The 24,643-nt window shown below is 52.4% G+C and overlaps 2 protein-coding genes across 14 annotated transcripts; one reads left to right on the top strand and one right to left on the bottom strand.

The window, feature by feature from the left end:
- Positions 1-895: 895 nt before the first annotated feature.
- Positions 896-7,230, bottom strand: LOC311607851 (uncharacterized protein C9orf50). Of its 8 annotated transcripts, none has more exons than XM_084799964.1 (9): positions 6,845-7,230; positions 6,611-6,698; positions 6,437-6,529; positions 4,239-4,472; positions 3,402-3,514; positions 2,686-2,772; positions 1,756-1,921; positions 1,493-1,634; positions 896-1,111 (listed from the first exon to the last, which is right to left on the bottom strand). In XM_084799964.1, exons 1-9 carry the CDS (start codon positions 7,227-7,229, stop codon positions 1,004-1,006), a joined length of 1,416 nt encoding a protein of 471 aa, XP_084656090.1. In that variant the 5' UTR covers position 7,230; the 3' UTR covers positions 896-1,003. The 8 variants fall into 8 exon arrangements, with proteins under 8 accessions (XP_084656090.1, XP_084656089.1, XP_084656092.1 ...); XM_084799963.1 differs by having other exon boundaries at positions 6,824-7,230; XM_084799966.1 differs by having other exon boundaries at positions 1,457-1,634; positions 6,824-7,230.
- On the top strand, positions 7,097-24,643 carry NTMT1 (N-terminal Xaa-Pro-Lys N-methyltransferase 1). 6 transcript variants are annotated; one of them, XM_084799988.1, is made up of 4 exons: positions 7,097-7,230; positions 21,589-21,792; positions 22,405-22,657; positions 23,949-24,643. In XM_084799988.1, exons 1-4 carry the CDS (start codon positions 7,228-7,230, stop codon positions 24,203-24,205), a joined length of 717 nt encoding a protein of 238 aa, XP_084656114.1. In that variant the 5' UTR covers positions 7,097-7,227; the 3' UTR covers positions 24,206-24,643. The 6 variants fall into 6 exon arrangements, with proteins under 6 accessions (XP_084656114.1, XP_084656119.1, XP_084656115.1 ...); XM_084799993.1 differs by lacking the exon at positions 7,097-7,230 and adding an exon at positions 14,750-15,004 and having other exon boundaries at positions 21,589-21,728; positions 22,409-22,657; XM_084799989.1 differs by lacking the exon at positions 7,097-7,230 and adding an exon at positions 14,758-15,004.

The raw sequence follows: 24,643 nt of genomic DNA on the forward strand, positions 1-24,643 counted from the left end.
CAAGGCTGAACCGGCACCCACAGAGAGCAGCACTGCAGGAAAACTGGGAGCTCGCGTCCTGTGTCCCAGTATGAAAGCTCAGAAAGGGACCAGGCTCTGCTCCAGCCCAGCGCTGGGGACGCTGCCGCATGGTGCCTCAAGCCGGATCCAGATCTAGCTTTCTTCAGCCCTTCAGTATTCCCAGCCCATCTGGTCCCTAAGATGATCCAGTCCAGCCCAAACCCCCAGCTTTAGTATCCAACCACCCGGTTAGATCCCACTAAGCGCCTAGTCCGAGCTATTCCTTCATGAGCCAGCAGGTGGCGATAAAGACTTGGCCAGATCGCAAGGAGAAGGCCAAACTCCAAAAAGAGGGCTGGCTCCAAGGCTTTGGGGGTGGGGTGGTGGCGCGGGGGAGGGAGGCGGGTTATGTGGAGGGGAGGGGGGCGAGTTGTGACATGGATAGGGCGCCCAGGGGTATGGAGGTGGTCAGATTAGTGCAGTAGGTAAACTCTAAGAAGTGCTGTCTCCTTCTCTCAGGCCGCTTCCCCATGTGGATTTGAACACCACGTCAGTCTAAGAGGGCTAAAGTTTGCCCCTACACAGGACTCTTTCCTGGGTTGGGGTCGGGATAACCTCACCCTGTACTAGAAGGTGGGCAGAGAAGCCTTTGGCACTAACGTTAAGTTGTTTATTCACTCTCCCAGGCTAAGGTAATGGCTGGGGGTCTACTTCAGGCATGGATGGGTCTAGATTTGAGTTTGTGTAGTTAATCACCACCCAGGAAAGCACTCTGTGAGGCAAGCTGAGCCCCTTACCTGTCTCCCCAGCCTCATTCACCCCAATCTCCCCCACCCAGGAACCCCAAGAGCTCTCGAATCAGGCACTCAGAGTAACTGGTACTGGGAGACTGAAGGATCCATCCCAGGCACCTGGGAGACGAGTTTATTTGCGGAGCATTCTCATCGTGGCCTGGCCTGGGTACACCCCAGGGCGAGGCGGGGGGTGGGGCTCTGGTAGGCATTCACCTCTGAGCCTGCCGCCGGTTTGTGCCCGGCTGGAGCTGCTGGTAGCCTTTAGGGCGGCCTTGCCTCAGGACCGACTGCAGCACCAAGCTGGGCAGAAAGGACTCCTAGAGGAAAAAGGACGCCCATCTGGGCACCGCTGAAGGGACCTCAGGGAGGAGACAGGTCCCCAGGGGCCCGGGTGGTAGGAGACCCCTCCCCTGTCGTCCCCTCCCCCTCCCCACGTGGTTCCGCACTACAGCTGGCAGCCGCCTGGCTCAGGGACCTCCACCCCCCACCCTTGCCTGCCAGGGCTCCACACTGAGGGCGGCAGGGCCACACAAATCCAAGCCCTGTGGTGACTCAACAGAGCAGGTCCCCTACAGAGTCACTGGGGGCGGGGGGAGGGGGAGAGGGAGGCAGGGTGGGCGGGGGCAGCTGCTTCTGGTGGCCAGCCGCCCTAGGCTGCTCACCAGCTTCTGGTTCCAGGGTCAGGGCAATTTGCCCACCTGCTGCACAGTGTTAGGGGTGTCCAAGAAGGTTTGGAGGCCTCCCCGTGGCCTTGGGGTAGCGGTGGCCCCGGAGATGAAGGGTAGGCGGCTGCTCATGGTGGCGTCCTCAGAAAGGTAGAGCTGTGGTTCCTGAGCTGACCTGGTGGGGAGACGGGAGCCGACGATGCCTTTCTGACCCGGAGTTCCAGACCCATCTAAAGCTTGTACCTAGAGGGCCTGGCCCACCACAACCCTCCTGCGTCCTCTCATTAAAGCCTCACACTCGGGGGCAGTTCCAGCATGCCGAGCCAGCCACAGTGTCTTGGACCCTGGGACGCAGGGCTACGGGCAGACTGTCCAACCATCTCCCAACACTCCCAAGCACCCGCTCTGACACAGACACAGCTGGCAAAGCCGTCTGCTCGCACGGAAAGATATTCTGCCGGACTAGAAGAGAGAGAGGGAGGGAGGGGGGAGAGTGAGTTCCTTGTCCCCTCCCCCGGGGAGGGGCACACTTGACACCCCCACCCTCTTTCCTCCCCTCTAGCTGGCAAGGCTAGACAGAGCCATGTCTCCATGGCAACCACAGGCTCCCCAGTGCCTTCCCGTTGCCTCCGGAGAAGTCCTGGGTTTTAAAACTACCCCCTCTACACACTCACACACTGTTTCTGGTGTTGTCACTAAACTGTGTCCTGCCAGGGCTCTACTCTTGCTCTTACCCTCAACGGGCCTCTTTTTTTTTTTTTTCCCTAAAGAGGGAGGGCCAAGCACCCCACCACGGAAATTCCAGAGAGGATGCTAAGAAGCTGCAAAGGTTGGAGGGAGGGGGTCTCTCGGGGCTAGGCACATTTCCTAAACCCCGAGATTCCCAGAGGCTACCTCGGACAGGAAGAGCTGAGAAAAAGCACACATGGGAGTCCTGGTGCTTGGCCTGTCCTTGGATTTCTGGACCGTTCTGACCTCTAGTCTAGGCTTCCATAGCTCTTAACACAAGCACACTTTGCCTCGATTTTCTCATCAAATAACCACAAGCTGGGGCATCGTAGGCCATGCCTGGAATGCTAGCAGCTAGGAGGTGGAGGCAGGAGGATCAGTATTTCAAGGTCATCCTCGGCTACCTGGTGAGTTGTAGGTCAGCCTGGGCTACATGAGACCCTGTCTCAAAAAGACAATAAATAAGCATTGCTAGTCTAAGGTACAAGAGCTCTTACGTCTACTAGCTGAAGTTATATTCTGAGGCACAGAAGGTGGGCTTCCCTGAATCATTTGTTGAGGGGAGGTCCTGGGGCCGCTGGGTCCTGAGGAGAAAGGCAAGGTACCAGGAAGGAGGGTCCTGTGATGACGTTCATGGCTTCTCTTCCTCAGTTCCTTCCTGCCTCCCCACCACCCATTCAGAAAAGTCCAAGGAAACCACCATCAGGGGGCCACCATGCCATTCCTTTTGAGAAAACACATCTGTCTGGGGTTCTGAGTTTCTTCTCTCGGACCCTTGGCATCAGTTTTCAAGAGAGAAGCTATTTAGTTTTCTAGGACTTGTTGGACACTTGGCTAGCCTGACCCTGGGGTCTGCTTCCAAGAGTCTGTGAGGAAGACGGTTCAGGAAGCTGATGAGAGAAGCTCTGCTGTGCAAGTTGGGGTGGCAGCGGCGAGAAAGGGTTCTCTAATGATAGCAAGGCCTGGGCAGCCATTGTTTCCTGGGTCACCACATCACCTACCCTTTCACGCCACCCACCTGATGCCACCCACCTCTACTGGCTCTCAGGGCCCCCACTTGGTCCTTAAAGGCCACTGTGACATCTTCTGAAAAGGTCAGTACAGGTACCTTTCTCTGTTAGCGTCAATGGCCTGGCCCACTCTCGAAGGATCCAGAGCCATGACCTGTGACCTCTGCACTCCTGGCTAAAAGGTTTCTGGGCTGTCAGCTCACCTGCACGATTGCGCTCCCAGTAGCGGAGTGCCGTGTCCTGCAGGGTCTCATCTGCAAACCGCACCCGGAAAGGACAATAGCGTCTGCGGGGCCTCGAACCTTCTCCTGAGGGCCTGTGAATTAGCAGTCTTCACTTTGTGGACCTGTGTGCTGTGGAGGCTGCTCAGGGAGCTGTCAGCTCAGAGGAAGCAGGGTTCCTGGTACGATCTTGGACAGCTGCCTCAGCCTTTAAGAGTGGCCTTACGGAGCATCTGAATAGCTCTAGTACCTCACACTATTGGCACACAACTACTTTAACTCCAGGGGTAATCTGAGGCCCTCTTCTGGTCTCTGCTGGCATCAGGGCTCATGTGTAACTCCCCCTCTGCCCTCCCCCCCGCCCCCAACATACACAATAAAATATAAATCTTTGAAAGACTTTTGGTTGGTGGCAGGGCTATTCTAGTCACATTGGTTGGCTCATCATGTGCCATGCTTTTTCCTACCAAACTTGCACGGTGCCCATGAAGCCCTGTTGCTATTCTCATTTACGAGCGAGGAAAACTGAGGCACGGAGATGTTTGGCCCACAGCTGCCAGTCAAACATCAGGCCAGAGGGTAGGATTTTGTGCTCAGGAACCGAGAGGTCCTGACACACCGGGGACCTGTCTCCTCATCTGTGAAACAGATCATTAAGCCAGGGCACAGGGTGGCACGTAGGACGTAGAGGGGAAAGGATCAGGAGTACAGGGGTCATCCTTGGCTACATAGTGAGTGTGAGGCCAGCCTGTGCTATACGGGTGGGTCAGCAAGTACGTAGTAGAGAAAAATGAAAACAAGGAAGTCATGGTGCCCCACCCCTTCCTCAGCACTGGTGTGAAGAGTTGGGGTGAATTGCAAGACCATCCTGCTGAGGGTGCGCCCGGCGGAAGAAACATCGCTAGCTTCAAGCTGTTACGACAGTTGTCAGTCTCAGTTATGCCACAGAGGTCGTATGAGCTGGGGCACACTGTCCTCAAGGCTCCACTTCTCAGTTTTCTCCTTCCGGTCATGTGTTGTATTATAGGCGGGACCATTCCGCCGGCACACGAGCTGGGAGAGTGCAGTAACCCGTGTGGGGAGGCACCTAGAACAGGGCCTGTCATGGGCTTGGGCTCCGTAAAGGGCATGTTATATTTTCAATAGACTAAAAACGTTAGGTTCTGTCCATCTCTCCCTCAAGGGCTGTGCTGCCAGCCTGGTTCTTTGACCCCTCAGAAATGCCGCCACTGCACCTTGACCGTGGCCCGCACATATGTCCACACCCACACCCACTTATCCTGCGCCATCTCTTTTTTTGTGGATGCAGAGGGTGTGTTCCTCATCTGTCTGTCAGAGAGCTGTGCAGCTGGGAGATGAGTAGGGAAGACCCCTGGCTATAGGCTTTAGTTAAGTCAGGGTCGTTATGCATATAACAATCTCAGCTCCATCCTGACCACGGACAGGGCCAGGCTTAAGCATCTCCTAGTTTTGCCTGCCAGTGTGAGATCATGACTTCCAGGCCCAGGGACCATCACTGGAACAACCTAATGTACCTCAGGAATGTTATATACAAATAAGTGTTCAACCCTACTCTCTTAAAAAAAATTGTGTGTGTGTGTGTGTGTGTGTGTGTGTGTGTGTGTGTGTGTTTTGTCTGCATGGGCGTCTGTGTGAGGGTGTCAGATCCCTTAGAACTGGAGTTACCAACAGCTGTGAGTTGCCATGTGGGTCCTGGGAACTGAACCCAGATCCTCTGAAAGAGCAGCAAGTGCTTTTAACCACTGAGGCATTTCTCCAGCCTCCCAGTCCCTACTTTGATCCTGGGGAACTGTGTCAGAAAGGGTTGTGAAGCTCACAGAGAAATATGCAGCGATCCATTAGTATTGTCTGCCACGGGTACAGATGGAGCAGTAATAGTATGCTTGCTGTGTGTGCATGTTCCCTGGCCCATCTGTCCTATCTTCCTTAAATAAATTAATTTATTGAGACAGGTTCTCACTTCATAGCCCTAGCTGTCCTGGAATCACAGTGTAGACCAGGCTGGCCTCCAACTCACTGAGCTGCCACCATAGCCAACTCTCTAGTCTTTAACCTCCCAGACAGTGCTGTTCACCCTGCACGGTGCCGCAGCCTGTGTGAGCCTGTTTCTTTCCCCTCTCCATTAAGAGAGCTCTAACATCCAAGTCCAGGTGAGCACTAGTGCCCTTTACACTAATCTTTCTTGCTTCCATCTCTCATTGGCTTTCTTCCAGTATTTGATCCATAGTAAAACTTCATAAATGGGCCAGATGGTGGTGGCGCACACCTTTAATCCCAGCGACTGGGAGGCAGAGGCAGGCGGATCTCTGTGAGTTCGAGGCCAGCCTGGTCTACAAAGTGAGTCCAGGACAGCCAGGGCTACACAGAGAAACCCTGTCTCGAAAAACCAAAACAAACAAGCTAACTAACTAACTTCATAAGTGGGCACTGAGATGAGATGAGGGAATAGTACAGCAGCGGGATCTGAATGGGAGGGTAGCTGGGTGCTTATGCAGATAGTTGTGTCAACTTGTGGGTGGCTTTATTTCTGGGGTGGGCGGGTGCTTGGCATCCTGGGTTTATAAGTAGTGAAACGTTATTTATCGGGCAGCTGGAGTCAGAGGGGGTTTGTGAATAGATGTACTACTGGATGCCTGGCAGTCACGTCTGAGGGAGGCTATGGGTTCGTGGCCAATAGATGCCTCAATGAATAGATGGATTCACAAGAGCTTTTAAAGACCTGGCTCATGCCTAAGGGGGTAAGGTGCATGCAAGGATGGATAGCCGAATGGGTCGATGGATACTTCGTAAATCCATTAGTAATGACTGGAAACTAGGGAGCAAACTAGTTTGCTCCTCCTGGGTTGGGGAAATGGTGAAATGGCCCAAAGGGTAGAGGTGATTGACAGGTAACCCTGGTGACGTCAGTTCCACCCCCAACCCCACGTAAAGGTGGAAGGAGAGACTCAGCTCCACAAAACTATAGCACGTGTGTACTCACAACAGCTACTACTCACGGGTTTGCCTTTTTGGCGGCGATGAATTCACCTCTTGGGGGCCCCAGGGTAGGTTTCTCTCTAAAACTGTCTTCCCAGTGCAATGATTGATCCCTTGAAGACAAAGAGGCCACAGCGGATGCAAGCAGAGCTCCACCCTGGTAGCGTCCAGGGCAAACCCCTTCCTTCACTTACCGCAGGCCTGGGAGGAATGAGGAGCTGGGACAACGAGAACCTAAGCAGTGATCTGATGCACCCTTGGGGTACTGTGGCGCTGAGGGTGCTGGGAGGGGAGGAGGAGAAGGAAGAGGAGAAGAGACAGGAGGAACACCCAGTGAGCTGGGGACGGTCCTCGTTGGGGGACCCTAGACTCACCTCCCCCTCCCGCCGCCCCCCCCGCGGGCTCACGGTGAGCCTCATGCTCCGCACTCTTGGCCCGCAGATTGTGCAGGAAGTCTCGGAACTTGCTGGGCAGCAGCTCCCGCAGCAGCGCGTCTAGGGCTTCAGAGTTATCCCGGGCCGCGGACGGCAGGATTGTCTCGGTCCCCGCCCGGCGGGCCGCGCTGGTTGGCAGCAGCGGCGGCAACAGCAGCTTGTGCAGCGACCCGCGGCTTCGCGGCGCCACCCGCAGGGTCCCGGGGGACAGGCAGGGTAGGCGCTGGGACTCGCGGTCCTGCCACCACGAACCCACTGCGCCTCGCCCGGCACGGACGTCGGGCGTGGGCAGCGAGGGCAGCAGCAGCGGAGCGGAGCGGCGTGGGGTGGCCCCTTCGGGACACCTCGGGGTCCCCGCCGCGAGCTGGCGCCGGAACATGGTGAGTCCTAGCTCAGATCAGGAAATCTTCGCGCCTGGAGGGCGCGCTGGGGCGAGCAGGGCCTCAGGGAGATCTTGGGCCAGCCCACAGGCCATAGCGCCGGGAAGGGGCAATGGAGCGGCCTCGGGCAGGACCCTGCTGTGTCCGAGAGCAAAGACAGCGACGGCGGGGACGCCAGCTCTTTTGGGGTGGCTGTGACGTTGGTGTGAGCTAGTATACGCTAGGCGCCTGGCACAGTGGGGCCTCGCTGCACTTGTTGGCCGAAGAACGACTTTCTTATTACTTAGCACACTTAGGAGAGGGCTTATCTAGGACGTTCAAGAAACTGAGCGTCGGGGCTCATGCCTGGGATCCTGGGAGGCAGAGGCAGAAGCTGGAGATGGATCAGCGAGAGGACCTGGATTCGATTCGGGGGTGGGGGGGCTCACAACCTCCAGTCCCAAGGGTATCCGCCATCCTCTTCTAGCCTCCAAGTATACCAGGCACCAAATTAATAGTAATAGTAATAATAAATAATAATAATATTACTGTTAATGCTATTACTAGGCAGTGGTGGCCCACGCCTTTAAACCCAGCACTCGAGAGGCAGAGGCAGGCCGATTTCTTGAGTTTGTAGCCAGCCTGGTCTCCATACGAATTCCAGGCCAGCCAGGGCTACACGGCAAGAACCTGTCTCAAAATAATAAACTCAAGGTTGTGCTTGGCTGGCTACCTACCGAATTCAAGGTCAGCCTGGGCTAGTTGAGACCCTGTTTGAAACGCCCCTTTCACAGGGATTCGCCTAAGAGCATAGGAAAACACAGCCATTTACAACTCATAACTGTAGCAAAATTACAGTTATGAAGTAGCAATGAAAATGATTTTATAGGGCTGGAGAGATGGCTCAGAGGTTAAGGGCACTGACTGCTCTTCCAGAGGTCCTGAGTTCAATTCCCAGCAACCACATGGTGGCTCACAACCATCTATAATGTAACCTGATGCCCTCTTCTGACCTGTAGATGTACATGTAGACCACTGCATAAATAATCAATAAATAAATCTTTAAAAAAAAAAAAAGAAAAAAAAGAAAATGATTTTATGGTTGGGGGGAGGGTGTCACCACAACGTGGGGAACTGGATTAAAGGGTCGCAGCGTTAGGAAGGTTGAGGACCCGTGGTTTAGCGTTAGTCTCTGCTCTAATCCTTATCAGTCATGAGAGCTGGGCAGCTGGAGAATTTCCCCTGGTCAGCACTCTGGTCCATAGATCAGGGCAAAGCCTGGCACTCGCTTATTTGGTCAATTAGTTCACTTTGAGGAAGACTCCTCCTGCATGGCACAAGGCACCATCCTCCTGCCTCCGTTTTCCAAGTCCTGGCCTTACAAACCTGGGCCAGCTGCCGCGGCTCACACAACAGGACAGAAGGCCGGAGAGCAAGGAATTGTGGGAGAGCCAGCCCCTCCTATCAGAATTGTAGAAGTTGATGGGGGATCTGGAAGCCAACAAGCTACACACAGGTACACATGACTTTGGCTTCCTCCCACCTCCTGCCCCAGAGGCCCGCAGAGGGTCTGGGGAGGAGCCAAGACCATTTTTCCTGCACCCTGCCTTCCCAAGGCTGGGGAGGAGACACAATCTGGTAAAAGCATAAGACAAGTGCTGCACCATCAAGCCACATCCAGTCAAGACAGGTTATTTTCAGCAAACTCCCAGTTAGGGAAGAAAGCACCAGGCAGCCTCTTCCACTCTGACTCTGGAGGTGGGGGTGGGGATGGGGGTGGGGGGTCTCAGGCCTGTTTCCTCCTCCAGATATACCGTATTCCCAGACTGTCACGAACTCTAAACTAGCTCCTGGGTGATGTCACACTCACCTTGTGGGGCCTATTGGGTGAGGCCCCCCGGAAGGTCCTGTGAGTCTAGAGGCCCCCAACAGGTGGGCTATTTGCTGGTAGAGCCCATCTCCCCACCTGCTCTGTCTGGCAGTCCCACCCAGGCTCCTGCAAGTCTTCCTGGAGGCATTGTGATCCGCTCTGTCACACAGCCACTGGGGAGCAATGGGCACTGTGGCATGGGGACAATAGTGGGGCCAAGGCCACGCCCACAGAGGTGGGCCATGCCTAAGCCAGGGAGGAATGGGCCACTCTCCTAGCCCCAGAGTGGCTGTACTTGGCAGGGCAGGAGAGCTTTCTGTCAGCCCTACCCTCTAAGGACAGTAAGAACACAAGGGGCCTGGATATCCAAGAACCAAGGTCAAGTTGATATTCTGTTTCTTTTGGTTGTATGCTGCCAACAAGGCTTCTTGTTTCTGGGAGAACCATGGAGCATACAGGCTGAGCAGGTTGGCTGGGAAAGAGCTGGGGAAAGCCTGTGGGAATGTCTCTACTCAGGTTGGAGATAAGGGTGCAGTTGAGACAAGTGTACCCAGGTATGCTATAACTTTATAAATTAAAAACAAAACATGAGGCTGGGCATGGTGGTGCACACCTTTAATCCCAGCACTCGGGAGGCAGAGGTAGGCAAATTGCTGTGAGTTCGAGGCCAGCCTGGTTTATAAATCAAGTCCAGGACAGCCAAGGCTACACAGAGAAACCCTGTCTCGAAAAACCAAAAGATGTATTCCATTTTCTCTAACATATTTCACCAGGAATGGGGGTATATACGTATTTCCTCAGGAAGTTAGAATATTGAGATTGGAGACATAAGCTTTTTTCTTTTCTGTTATTTCTCCTCCTCCTCTTCCTCCTCCTCTCCTTCTTTCTTCTTCTTCTTCTTCTCCTCCTCCTCTTCCTTCCTCCTCCTCCTCCTCCTCTTTGGCTTTTTTGATTCAGGGTTTCTCTGTGTAGTCCTGGCTGTCCTGGAACTCTCTCTATAGACCAGGCTGGCCTCGAACTCAGAGATAGGTCTGCTTCTGCCTTTCTGCTAGGATTAAAAGTGTGCGCCACCATTGTGTGACTGTTATTTATCTTTTTCTAAGACAGGATCTCTTAAAGATTTATTGATTTATAAGCCGGGCGTGGTGGCGCATGCCTTTAATCCCAGCACTCGGGAGGGAGAGGCAGGTGGATCACTGAGTTCGAGGCCAGCCTGGTCTACAAAGCTAGCCCAGGAAGGCTACCACAGAGAGACTTTGTCTCAAAAAACAAAACAAAACAAAACAAAGATTTATTGATTTATTTATTCTGTATACAGTGTTTTGCCTGCACTCCAGAGGAGGGCATTTGATCACATTATAGATGGTTGTGAGCCACCATGTGGTTGATGGGAATTGAACTCAGGAACTCTGGAAGAGCAGACAGTGCTTCTTAACCATTGAGCCATCTCTCCAGCCCAAGATAGGGCCCTTTTAGCTTTCCAACTCACTAGTCAAAGGATGACCTTGAACTTCTGATCCTTTTACCAACTGAAGGCTGCCTCTGCCTCCTAAGTGCTGAGACTGCAGCAATGTCCAGCCACAACTGTTCTTACATGGCACTGGGGGATCAAACCCAGGGCTTTATGTATGCTGGACAATCACTCTACCAACGGAGCTCTATCATTATTGTATTATTATTTTAAATTATGAATATAGGTGTGTATCAGTGTGTGGACATGTGCGTGTGAGTGAGAGTATACTGGGAGGCCAGAAAGGCTCTTAACTGCTGGGCCAGCTTTTTTGAGCAGTCCCCAAACCTGCGTCATATTATTAATTTTTTTGAGATGGGGGTCTCACCATATAGCTCTGCCTGTCCCCATTATATAGATTAGGCAGGCCTTGAACTCACAGAGATTTGCTCTGCCTTTGCCCCCTGAGCACTGGGATTATGGTGTAAGCTGTTATTTCAACAAAATCTCAAATGTTCGGTTTTACCAATAGTGACTCAGGAGCCAGATGCTGGAGTAAAAGTCTACTAGCTCAGAGAGGCAGAGAAAGCACCCAGCTGTCCTACTCAGTCGATGGCCCAGAAGGGAAAAAATCCTTCTCCTTTTCTTTTCTTTTTTTTCTTTTGGTTTTTCGAGACAGGGTTTCTCTGTGTTAGCCTTGGCTATCCTGGACTCACTTTGTAGACCAGGCTGGCCTCGAACTCACAGCAATCTTACCTGCCACTGCCTCCGGAGTGCTGGGATTAAAGGCGTGCGCCACCACGCCTGTCCTCCTTTTCTTAAAAACCCTTTAAACGGGAGCCAGGCTCGGTGGCACTGTTATACCAAGATCGCTCAGCATAATACTGAGATCACCCAGATTGCGAGGCGCCCAAAAAAGACGGGGTCCTGTATTAAGGCCTCAGAGCTTCGGATCACAATCCTTCCTGACACAGCTTCAAGGACAATGGGCTTATAAAGGGAAAGGGGGCTGTGGGTCCCAGGAATGTTGACCCTTAGGCAGGTTGGGTGGAGGCTGAGTCTGGAGGGGAAGTCTTTTTATCTCAGAGGAACACTGGGAGCTAATTGTATGTAATTGCTCTGGTGGAGTTTCTGGGGACTGCTGGCAGGTGTCATTCCCAGAACGCAGAGAGAAGGGTCCCCTAGGAGACAAGTTCTCAAACAGACCATCATTAATTGCAGAATAGACATTACATATAGAATATGGCATTAATTCTGCCCTTACAAGACACACCTGTAATCCCAGCACTCAGAGGGAGGCAGAGGCAGGATCGCTGTGAGTTCCAGGCCAGCCTACCAAAGAGAGTCCAGGACAACCAGAGAAACCCTGTCTCAAAAAAAAAAAAATCCTTTCTACTTCCTGTGAGTCTCTCTATCTGTCTCCCTGACTTCCTATCACTCTCTATGGTTTTTCCTATGCTCACTCCCTGTCAACTGGTTGCTTGCTCGGCCTCTTGACCTACGGTTGACTTTAGTTCATCCTGCTTACAGAAAGCTATTGGATTAAAGGTGTGTGCTAGGCCCAGCCTGCCTCAAAGATGATGATGAGCATCAGTGAGCCTCCTTATGGAGATGACTTCAAATATGGCAAACCAGTCACTGGGCATAACAGCCTCGTTTTGACCACTGACAGAATTCTTCCTAAAAGTTGGCAAGCGTGGATGCAGGTAGAGTTGATGGCCAGACTCTGCCAAGACAGGGAAAATAAGTCCTCAATAGTTCCTGCCTCACAAATATGTCGGTCAGATATACTGGGCCAGAACACCGAAGATGATGCTCCAACGTTTTAGAGACTTATGGGTGACTCTCTAGGCATCACACTGTCTCTGTCATTTTTGTTTTTTAATTTGGAAGCTGCTAACCTGCACTTCCTTTTTACTTCTCCTCAAGTCTCTGATGGGGTTGAAGACCAAATAGTTTAGTTTCACAGTTAAGCTTAGCTGTTTAGGGGTTTTTAAGTCTATATAAATGTTTTAAGTTGATAGCGATGAGATATGATAGATTTAAGTTACATTCAGAATTTTAGACTCAGTGAGATAGGAAAATGTTTTCTTCAAGGTTGCCAAATACAAACAGCTAGAACACCAAGAAAGTAACAGGAATATAATTCCTGATTGTTCTGTGGTTCTTCTTGCTGTATGTCGTTTGTTTTATATATGTGTAATAATATAATTGTATATGTAAAAAAAAAAGTAAATAATAAGAAAAAAGAAAAAGGTGTGTGCTAGGGTTGAGCCACACCCTAACTAGAAACAGTTTGCCCTTCCCCACTCACAATCTGGGGGTTCACAGTGGGATCATAGATCCTGCAACAGTAAGCTTTCCACACCCCGCCAAACCTGCTTCTTAAAAGAAAATTTACTTTTTTTCTTTGTGCATGAGTATGCATGTGCATGCACACAGGAATGCAGGTGTCTTTTAAATCCAGAAGGAGGCAGATTCCCTGGAAACTAAATTTTAGTTCTCTGGAAAAGTGGCAAACTTTTTTTTTTTTTTTTTTACTTTTATGTTCATTGGTGTTATGCCTACATGTGTGCTTGTGTGAGTGTGAGGGTGTCAGGTCTTGGAGTTAGACCGTTGTGAGCTGCCATGTGGGCACTGGGATTTGAACCCAGGTCCTCTGGAAGAGCAGGCAGTGCCCCCAACCACTGAGCCATCTGCCTAAACGCTCAGCTAAGCACTCTCAACTGCTGAGCGACAAGCCATCTCTCCTGGCTTTTGAGTTGGTTTTTGAGACAGGGTCTCAGGTAGTGTGGGCTGGTGTTGACTTTACTGTGTGACCTTTAATTCCTGGTCTTGCCACCTCCACTCCCCAAGTGCTAGGATTACAAGCACTCACCACTGCATGGTGGTGCACAGTGGTGATCAGCTCTTTGAACTACGAATTACCAGGTATGACCTAGAACCGTCCAGAGCAGATATCAACATGTACACAGATCTAGGGTGGGGACTCAACTGGGGTTTTTCAGTGCATTAAAGTAAATACACACTAGGTGTGGCGTATTCTTTTAATCCCAGCACTCCAAAGGCAGGGGGATCACTGTGAGTTCTAGGTCATCCTGGGTTACTTAGCAAGGTGCTAATTCAAATAAATAAATAAATAAATAAATAAATAAATAAATAAATAAATAAATGCAAACACAACTTCAAGCGCCTCCTACATGCAGAGCCTAGGAAAGGCAGTGAAGATAACACCAGGGTGCTGCCTTCCCGAGGTGAGTTTAAGGTGAAAAGAGTTCCTGTGATGACTTTCCTTGCCTGGGAGCCCACTGCAAACGCCAGGCTGAAGCCCGAACCTGCAAATCCCACACATGTAACCCTCAGAATCATTACATCTGCACCATTTGGAAGACGCATCCAGAACTCTGAGGGTAACGGGTTTACACGCAGCAACCTCAACCTTCCTTAAAGACTGCGGCAGATTATCTGTGAATGGATAATTCCCTATCAGCAGTCCTCTGGAGGAGAAACTTCTGGATTTCTGCTTTTTATTTGGTCTAGCAATCCTTGCTTCTATCAAAGCCTTTTCTTTTCTGGGTTGGTGTATTATTTTAAGATACAGTGGAGATGGGTGGATTTGTGCAACAATGGACTTTAATCTTCCTTTTAGAGTAGAAAGCTTTCACAACGCTGCTTTTTAAGAATCTAGCCTTGTAGCGCCTGTAACCCTAGCAACCGCGATGCTGATGCAGAAGGATCACGTAGTTTAAGGCCAGAACTCAGCTACTTAGTCGGACGCTATCTCAAAAGGGAAAAATACATCCTCAAGTGAGCTAGTGCGCGTACTTAGACCCGGAGATCTCAGCTGCGGATCCTTCAGCTACAAGTCCAGGAGGGCCTTCCGCGTAGGCCAAAAAAAAAAAGAAAGAAAGAAAAAAGGAGGAGGTTAGAAGCCAGGGATAAGGAGCGATAGGGCTGTGGGGCGGGGCTAAACTGGCGGTGGGGACTGAGGAGCTAGCGAAGGAGAGGGGTGATTTGGCCGTGGGGCGGGACTATCTGGTTGTTTGGGCGTGCTGGGTGTGGGGAGGGGCTAGTTGGTCACGCGGAGGGACGCTCAGGAGGAGTCGCGTGAGCCGGCCGTAGGGCGGGGCGATCTGGCCTTGGGGCGGGGTGAGAGGGGCGTGGAGAGAGAGGGGGGCACCTGGGAGAGGGCCTAATTGGCTGTGAGGGGAGGGACGATCTGGATGTGGAACCGGGTGAGCTGGCTGTTGGGCACGTCGATCTGGCCGTGGGGAGGGGTGACTAGTCGTGAGGCGGGGTGAGCTACCCGTGGGGCGGAGGGAGCTTGAGTCCTCACCCCCCTCCAGGCTGTAGGGAAGTGACGTGTGCGAACAAAGGCAGAGGCCGCGAGGTGTCTGGTCCGGTAGAGTGGCGGCGGCTACCAACCTCCTCTTCCACCCGTCCTTGTCTCTCGGGTCCCTGGAGTCCTAACCCAGGTGAGTAGCGCGAGGCTGGCACTGAGGACGCGTCCGGGACGCGGGGGGCGATGCTCACCCCAACTGCCCGAAACGGCGAGGCCATGTAGTCAAGTGACCCAGGCCTGCCCCACGTGCGTGTTCCGGGGAGCTCCACCGACCAGACTGGACCGGGACAGTGGTAACCACAGTTTGGGTTATTGGAAGCCACGTTGGCAAAGGTTGGCAAGACGGACGTGTCCCCATCGCGCCCCTAAGCCACTAAAGGCCTATTCTAGTCCTCAGTTTCCCCTTTCCCCACTGCAAGGCTGGTGTGAGGAATCGGCGCCTTGCTTGGCTCACGTCGTCTCAATTAAGTGCTCGGCTGCACAGGCGGCTATCATGTTTAACTACCTCCAGCCCTGGCCAATATAGCAACTGGCGTGAGCCCTTGGGGCCAAGGTCAGCCTCTTTTTGGGGAGGCTGCCATCTCAAAAAGCCTAGGCTTTGCTGCTCCACCAACTGTGTGATCTTTTGGGTCGTTTATCCTTTTGATAGGGGTTGGAACAGCTAGTGTCAGTGACCCTGGTTGGCGTGGTGTAGCTGGTGGCACTGATGGCAGGGATGGTCACTCAGTGAGATGGGACCAACCCCTGGGAGGACCCAGCATGAAGTGTGAAGCCTGGATCCTGTCCTTAATTTTGGTTTCTGTTTCCCATGTGGTGCTAAAGGAACAAGGTTTCCTTTAGCCTGCGTGTGTGTGTGTGTGTGTGTGTGTGTGTGTGTTGGGGGAGGTACTTGTGAAGTGCTCTACTGACGGCCAGAAGTCATAGAGTCAAAAAAAGGCCAGAGCGTGCAACTGTATGGTGGTTCCGGGTGTACAGGGGAGAGAGAGTTTGTGATTTCCTCTTCTGGACTGACCATCAGGTACACTGGTCATGTGACCTCATAGGTGGGTCCCAACCTTCTAGGGGACTATGTGTTTTGAAGGTTTTAGCTCATTTTCCACACTTGATCCTCTCAAGAGTTGTGTTTGAGCTGGGCAGTAGTAACATACAACTTTAATTCCAGCACTCAGGGGGCAGAGGCAGGTGGATCTCAAGGCCAGCCTGATCTGTACAGTGAATGCCAGGGCAGCTAGGGCTACACAGAGAAACCTTGTCTGGAGAAACCAAATATGTTTTATGGGGAGCTATACATACGAGTGCAGGGCCCTTGGCAGCCAGAAGAGGGCATCGGATCAGCAGGTAGAGCTCAAACAGCTGAGCTGTTTCACCAGCACCTTGTCTGAGAACTATACGCCTTGCACTGTGAGCCCTGGACTTCTCAGAGACATGTTTAATAACAACAGGCTTTCTGTGAAGTTCAGAGTATGTTGCAGACCAGCCATGGCTACATAGTGAAACTTGATCTCAAAAAACCAAAACAAAAAAGCAGGAAGAAAACTGAGGCAGAGGAGCTTGCTTGTTATTTATTGATTTATTTTGTGAATTGCAGGTGAGACCTAAGCATCTGTAGCCCAAGTTGTTTCTTCCTTTTTTCTTTTGTTTTTTGATACAGTGTTCATGTAGTCGAGGATGACTTTGAACTTCTGACCCTCCTGCTTCTGCCTTTGAAGTGCTGGGATTACAAGCACGCACCACAGTGTCCAGTTCGGGGCTCTGAGGCTTGAACCCAGGGTGCTGTGAATATTAGGCAAGCACGCTGCCCACTGTACTGTTCTTGTTTTCTTGCAGCAGGGTCTCACCGTGTAGTTCAGGCTAGTCTTAAACTCCTGAGCCTCCGGCCTTGGCCTCCCGAGTGCCAGGAATAAGGGCATATGTTGTACACCAGTCCCACCATACTGTCTGAGCTTTCACAGCTGGTGAGCGGAGCCAAGACCCTGGTCTAGTCCACCCTACTTTCAGGGTCATTTGTTGTTTTGGTTTGGGACAGGATCTCACTGTGTAGACTAGACTGGCCTTGAACTCACAGATCCTCTTTCCTCTATATCCTTGAATGCATCCACCACACCTGACGCCCCCTCACCCCCCAACCCAGCCAGGGTTTCTTAGCAGACCAGGCTGGACTTGAACTCAGGGACTTATCAGGGCCAGCTTGCTGCCGACACAGATCCAGAACAGGCCCTGCCTGCCATGCTGCCGGAGGCAGGCTTAACTTAAGAGGGGCTTTTGTGTGTTTTGCCTCCAGTTGCTTCCTGAGGTTGGGGGTTGGTCTGATGTATTTTGATGCTAATTAATAAAAAGCCATCACACCTGGGCAGGGCAAATGGGAATAGGCGTGGCTAAGATTTCTGGGCTTGGAGAGACAGAGAGAATCTTGGGAAGAAGAGAGACCAAAGAAGAGAGAAGGCCACCATGGGTTAGATGGAAGAAAAGCACATGGCCATCGTGGATGGAGGATTTAGCCCAGATGAAGAACATTAACAAGTATCTGGGATTATGGATGGGAGGTAGCTTAATAGACATTATTAGAAGCAGATGGCATGGGATTGGGGCAGGTATACCTGCCCCACTATGGGAAGTAGCTTAGAGGTCTGGTATCTGCTCTGCCCCAGGTTAACTAAGGCTATTTTGATATATAGCAGGTGTCTGTGTCTTGATTGATTGCTAGTGGGTTAGAAAATACTCTTGTAATAATAATTATTAGGCCGTACTGGTAAATGAACAATAAGTGGTGCTCGACGTGGGGCAATTATTAGGCAATACTGGTAAATTAACAACATCCAGGCTCTTGTGTTAGGGATGTCACACGGAATGGTGACTGTAAAGGCCTGCTGGTGACAGTTTATATGTCATTTTCTTCTCTTCTCCTGGGAAAAGAGACTTAGCAGGGCAGCTGCCCAGGTGGAGCTGGAGGTGGTTGGATGACTCCAAGGACGGCCAGGTAACAGTCTGCCCATGAGCTAGCCTAGCGTACACACATGGCCACACTGCCCTGACCCTTCCTATCCACAGCCATGCAGTTCCATGTAGTAAGAAAATATCTTTCTTTCTGTTATGTACAGTAGATTCACCTGCCTCTGCCGCTTGCGTGCTACCCAAGTTACTACACCCCCACCCCCAGAGGGTTTCTCTGTGTAGCCCTGGCTGTCCGGGACTTGCTTTGTAGACCAGGCTGGCCTCGAACTTACAACGATCCACCTTCCTCGCCGCCCCTCCCCCCCCAGTCCTGGGATCACAGGCATGCCTGTCAGGGATATCTTCTTTCTTTCTTTTTAATTGATTAATTTATTCACTTTACATCCCTGCTCCCCTCCCCGTCCCACCCTCTCTCTCTCTCTTCCCCCTATCCCCAAGGATGTCTTTCTTTTTTGTTGTTGTTGTTGGGTTTTTTTGTTGTTGTTTTTTTTTGTTTTGTTTTTTGTTTTTTTGGTTTTTCGAGACAGGGTTTCTCTGTGTTAGCCTTGGCTGTCCTGGACTCACTTTATAGACCAGGCTGGCCTCGAACTCACAGCAATCCTCCTGCCTCTGCCTCCCAAGTGCTGAGATTAAAGGCGTGCGCCACCACGCCCAGCTAGGATGTCTTTCTTGATGTCTCTAATTCTCAGTCCAAGTTTGGACAGGGCCTCAGGAGCGTAATTCTCCATGAATCAGCGGTAAGAGCCCTTCAGCCCTGGACTTGCATTTCCCAGCCTGGGCCCTGATATGCTCCCCCATACCCCAGCTGCTTCCTAGAAGCAAGAGGGATTTTGTAAATTAGATTTTTCTTTTTCTTTTTAAAAATATTTATTTATTACTATGTATACAGTGCTCTGCCTGCATGTACACCTGCAGGCCAGAAGAGGGCATTATATCACATTATAGATGGTTGTGAGGCACATGTGGTTGCCGGGAATTGAACTCAGGACCTTTGGGGGTACAGTCAGTGCCCTTAACCTCTGAGCCATCTCTCCAGCCCCCATAAATTAGATTTTTTCAAGAAGAGGTTGGGGATTTAGCTCAGTGGTAAGGCCCTGAGGGGTCGGGGGAGACAAAATAACAAGATTTTTCAAGAGACTTTGGCATTTAAAGGAATTGTGTCGTAGGCATCTGGTAAAGCAAAGACTGGTCGTCAGTGGTGATGTGAATGGCGTGGGAGCCGACAAAGGTGAGCAATGGCTGCCACTGCAGATGCTCACTCAGGCATTTTTACCACTGGCTAACAGACGCCCTGGACGGCAGCACCGCAGAAGGCGTGCCAACTCATGGCCCTGGGAGGGGGCAGACCAGCAGAGGATTCTCCCCTTCTGCTCCGGTGCTGCCTGGGCCACAAGAGGAAACGCGGAGTCATTGTCTCCACTGGTAAAGAAGGCAGCTTTTTTGTTGTTGTTGTTTTTTTTTTTCGGGACAGGGTCTCTCTGTGTTAGCCTTAGCTGTCCTGGACTCACTTTGTAGACCAGGCTGGCCTCGAACTCACAGTGATCCACCTGCCTCTGCCTCCCGAGTGCTGGGACTAAAGGCGTGCGCCACCACGCCCGGCTGAAGGCAGCTTTTTTGAATACCGATCTGAAATTTTTCTTAGGACTTAGAGCAGGGAGGGGGGGATGGGCTGGTTGCTGGGCCCCAGTGCGAGTGGACCAGCACTACGCTGCTGTGTTACAGAAGAGGTCCGAATGCTGTCCTAGTTGGTGGCTGCTATGACAGAGTTGCTGTGGTCCTAGAGAGGCACCTGGCAGGCCTCTTATCTGTCTCCCAGCAGGTAGACGGTGAGGCTCATTCAGGCTGGGTTCCCTGTCGTGTCTGGTTCTCAAGCCACAGTACCCTTTCTGCTTGTAGAGGTGGTAGTCTTGGGGCCTGGCAGGTCTTCACATTGCTCTGTGGGGCAGCGACTTCACAACTAAGGGGCATCTGTTGACAGAAGCACGCCTCTGTCTTCCTGGGCCAGCGCTGCTGCCGCTGGTGGGGCATGTGGTAAAGGAGTATGGCATTTAGAACCAGGGTCCCCAGCCTGTTACCTCCAAGAGCTGTGACTCTGGTGCTCAACAGCATCGCCTGCCATCGTGGTACCCAGGTGGGTGGGGTGAGACCTCCAAAGCTGGCTGTGTTCCTGGGGAGGTCCCAGCTTACTTCCTGACTCTCCAGGCAGAGACACTGTTGCCTCTCAAGGTCTGTGTCATTGCCCCATGAAATGGGGGTTCTACTGGAGACCCTTAAGTTCAAGATAGCATTGAGAGAACTAGCTGCCCATTTGGGAAGAGCAGTGCCTGGGCCGTTTGACCTTGGGCAGGGCGCTTAAGTTTCCATGTGCCCCGGCTCCTGCTTCTGCACAGTGGGTGTCTACTCCTGGGAGAAAGCGTGGGTGCTGGCAGTGCCTGAGCAGTGACCAACACTGTCATCCCTGCTGCTGTTGTATTCAGCACAACCCCTGCTGTTTGCACTCTGACACCCTCAGGTTAGTCCTGGGTATTTTCTGGCACACTGGATGCTTGCTCAATGGATTCCTTTTCTGTGATTGACAGCTTCCTAAGCCAGCAGGCTGCAGTTTGGGGGCTGGTCCTCTGCAAAAGTTGTCCTCTTTCTCTTCCTCTTCTGCTTCCGCTTCCTTTGTTGTTATTTTTAGTTTTTCAAGACAGGGTCTCTCTGTGTAGCCTTGGCTATCCTGGACTCACTCTGTAGACTAGGCTGGCCTCGAACTCACAGCGATCATGCAGCCCTCTTCTTAATTCAGCTTCTGGCCCTGTGTTCCCATGTCACTTTCTCTGGACCACAGCCTGCCCCAGTTCAGACAGCAGTCCTCTAGAGCCTGCACAAGGCTGGGCAGCAGAGCACTTACCTGATGGTGCAAAGCCTATCTTCCACCCCCAGTACCGGAAACAGAAGAAAGTGGTCCCTCACGGACTGAGTGTGCACAGTTGTGCAAGGACAGTGGAGCTTTTGCTTTCTGCTGTGCTTAGCAGCTTTCCGTTTTCCTGTCTCCTACTGGACTATAAACATCAGATCCTCGCCGTAGCTGGGACAAAGGGGAGCCAGCACTTATGACAGATGAGATCTTGTGTCCTCCAGAACACATAGCCAAGCTGCTGTGGGGGCCACCAATCCACTGTCGCTTTGCTGACGGATAGGCCGGGCCAAGGCTGGGCTGTGGATCTGTGGTGCACTCTGTTCCGCTTGGTTGCTCTGCTCTCCAGTGCTCAGGAGCCCATGGCTCCTCCTGCCACTCCCAGCTAATCCACCGAGTGTTTCTCCTCCTGCCCTGGGGCTGCCTCCCGGATCTCAGCAGCCCCTGGCTGTATCCTTGTTCCTGTCTGTTGTTGTACAGCTTGGTCCCCTGGCTGAGACCCTGCTCTGGAATGAAGGGCTGGCCCTCCTTGAGCTGTTTGCTTACAGCTGAAGGATCAGAAAGGCACGGAGGTTGCTCCAGGCATCCTAGGGGCAGGGTGTCTCCTGGCGTGTCGATAGCAGGAGGCAGGGGACCCTGCTCTGGGAGCTTTGTCCATCCAGAGGTTGTAGGTCATCAAGAGCCACATGGCTTCATGGTTCCTTGCTTTGGTCGTTTTGCAAAAATGTCTGAGACTTGGGCTGTTAACCAAGAAGTAGACAGCTGCTTGGGTGGCTGAACCTTGCTTTCGCCAGACAGTATAGCCTGCCATCGTTGGGTCTTCCTGCCATCCAGTGCCCTGCTCACCCTGCCTCTTCCTTTTTCAGAGGAGCAGTGCTGTGGCAGGTGACAGCGTGGCCAGTGACATCATGACAAGTGAGGTGATTGAAGATGAGAACCAGTTTTATTCAAAGGCCAGGACCTACTGGAAGCGGATCCCGCCCACGGTGGACGGCATGCTTGGGGGGTATGGCCACATCTCCAACATCGACCTCAACAGCTCCCGGAAGTTTCTGCAGAGGTTTTTAAGGGTAGGCAGGTCTGATGTCCTCTCCAGGAGAGGCTATGGCTCTGGTGGGGCAGCGTGGGAGCCACTGCCACATACCACACTGCAGCTTCTCTGGTCATCTGTTGGTGGCAGCCACCAAGGCCCTGAAGAGCTGGGTAGGGTGGTGATTGGGTGAGACTTGTGGGCTGAGATTTTTCCCTGGGCCATGAGGCAGGAGCTGCCCACGCACTGGGGACTCAGCAGTCTGGGAATAATTCCTGCTGGGGCTGTGACTCCTTGTCATGCAGCTATGTCCTCCCTTCACAGGGGTGAGCCCTGCAGGTGGCCCTTACCCACTCTCATGTCCCCACTCATCGTCCTCCCCATGGTGCTCAGCAGGTGCTCCACTGATTTTTTTTTGCATCCTTAGCACTGTCACCCTGTGGGTTCCCTGAGGGCTCGGGAATGAAAGGAGGTTTTGCTCTTGTTGTCCTGGCTGTCACCTTGATGCGGAAGCTGCCTTTGGCCTTAGAAAGAGTTCCACTTGCCCTCCGGGACAGCCAGTGCAGGAGCTTGACTCAGCTTCCTGGGACTCCCCAAAAAGGGCCCTGAGGTGGTGGTGCCTTGTGGGTCATGTGCTCCCCCTGTGTTTTAGGAAGGCCCAAACAAGACGGGGACTTCCTGTGCCCTGGACTGTGGCGCAGGCATCGGGAGGATCACCAAGCGCCTCCTCCTGCCGCTCTTCAAGGTGGTGGACATGGTGGACGTGACGGAGGACTTTCTGGCCCAAGCTAAGACCTACCTGGGGGAAGAGGGCAAGAGGGTGAGGAACTACTTCTGCTGTGGGCTGCAGGACTTCAGCCCAGAGCCCAGCTCCTACGACGTGATCTGGATCCAGTGGGTGATAGGTAAGGGTCCTGTTGCCCTCTCCCATGCTCCCCGTGCCTGCCACTCAGGTGCCCCCCACCCCCAGCCTCGGCAGCCTGGTGCTGCTCCTGCAGTGAGCTGGCCAGCTGAGATGCGGCTTCCGTACCCTGTGACACGGATTTGGAGACGTGAAAATGAGTTTTATAAGGATTTAGTCTTTTTAGATTCTCATCTCAGGAGCTAGAGAAATGAATGGCTCAGCAGTTAAGAACACTGGCTGTTCTTGCAGAGGACCTTGGTTCCCTTCGTAGTACCTGCATAGTGACTAATGACCATCCTCAACTATAGGTTTAAGGGATCCAGTGCCCTCTTCTGGCTGAGTGGACACTAGGCCACACACACAGTGCAAATACACACATGCAGGCTAAATACCCATACACGTGAAAAGTCGAAAGAAGTTAAAAAGAAATTTAGAAATATTTTTTGGTTGGTTGGTTTTGGTTTTTTGAGACAGGGTTTCTCTGTGTAACAGCTCTAGCTGTCCTGGAACTTGCTCCGTAGACCAGGCTGACCTTGAACTCCCAGAGATCGCCTGCCTCTGCCTCTCAAGTGCTGAGATTAAAGGCATGCACTACCACCGCCCAGCTTAGAATTCTTTTTAAGATATAAAAATTGTTATGTATACATGCTTGCATGTGTATCATGTGTGTGCAATACCCATGGAAGCCAGAAGAGGGCAGCATCCCCTGTAGCTAGTGACAGGGTGAGCCACCATGCGGATACTGGGAACTGAACCCTGGTCCTCTGGAAGAGCAATTGATGCCCTTAACCTAAGCCATCTCTCCAGCCCTTAAATTCTTTTATTTTCGTGTTTCCCCCCCACTCAATCTCCTTATGTAGCTTAGATTGGCCTCAGCCTTAAATCGTCCTGCCAAGTGGTGGAGTCACAGGGTGCATGGCCAGGCCAGGGGTATAAGTGCACTCCTGCTGTGTGTGGTGGGGGTGGGGAATGCTGCATGGCACAGCAGCTCATCTGAAATGCTGTGCACAGGGCTGCAAACCTTGTAGCAGGTGCCTCCTCCTGAGAGGGCTGCATAGCACTGCTGTGGACACTGGGCCTCGCCCTTGTGTTTTGAGGGGCTTTCAGCCCCTAATCCAGGCCTAGGAAGGATGGATGGGTGTGTGATGTGCTGGAGGGGCTTTGGTGTGGAGGATTTCAGAACTTTAGCCTCATCTGACATGAGAGGGTCTAAGATCAAGAGAGAGAGCCTTGCTGGGCCTGTGCCAGGGCACACATCCATGTGCACACACACATACTTCTGTTCTCCCCAGGCCACCTGACGGATCAGCATCTGGCTGATTTTCTGCGACGCTGCAAGCGGGGCCTGCGCCCCAATGGCATCATTGTCATCAAAGACAACATGGCTCAGGAGGGTGTGATCCTGGACGATGTGGACAGCAGCGTGTGCCGTGACCTCGAGGTGGTACGCCGCATCATCCGCAGCGCGGGCCTCAGCCTGCTGGCTGAGGAGCGCCAGGAGAACCTGCCGGATGAGATCTACCACGTCTACAGCTTTGCCCTGAGATGAGGCCAGGGCCAGGGCTGGGGCCGGCAGCTGGCAGGCCACCAGACACACCTGGCATCCACCGTTAACTCCTGTGGGAAGGGACAAGCCCCCGGAGAGGTGTGCACTGGATTAGGGCAGTACAGCCCTGTCACTCTAAGGCACCCTGGCAACTCCCCACAAGGCATATGGGAGCCATAGGACTAGCTGCCTGAGGAGACAGACTTCATCTGGCTGCCAGGACCTGAAGCGTGTGGACTGCTGTGTTCTGGGACAGCCAGGCAAGCCACATGGTGCCTGCCACACAGCACCACTTACAGAAACGGTCGAGGTCCTGAATCTCCTTGGTGATGGGTCCTGGGAGCCTGCAGTAAGGGCAGGCTTGTTTGCCTCTTCAGCTCCTTGGGAGCTTCTCTGTGACAGGCACACACAGTCAATAAAAGTGTGAACACTGTTCTCCAA

The sequence above is a fragment of the Acomys minous genome (assembly GCF_964271855.1).
Source record: "Acomys minous genome assembly, chromosome: 10".
Classification (NCBI taxonomy): Eukaryota; Metazoa; Chordata; class Mammalia; order Rodentia; family Muridae; genus Acomys; species Acomys minous.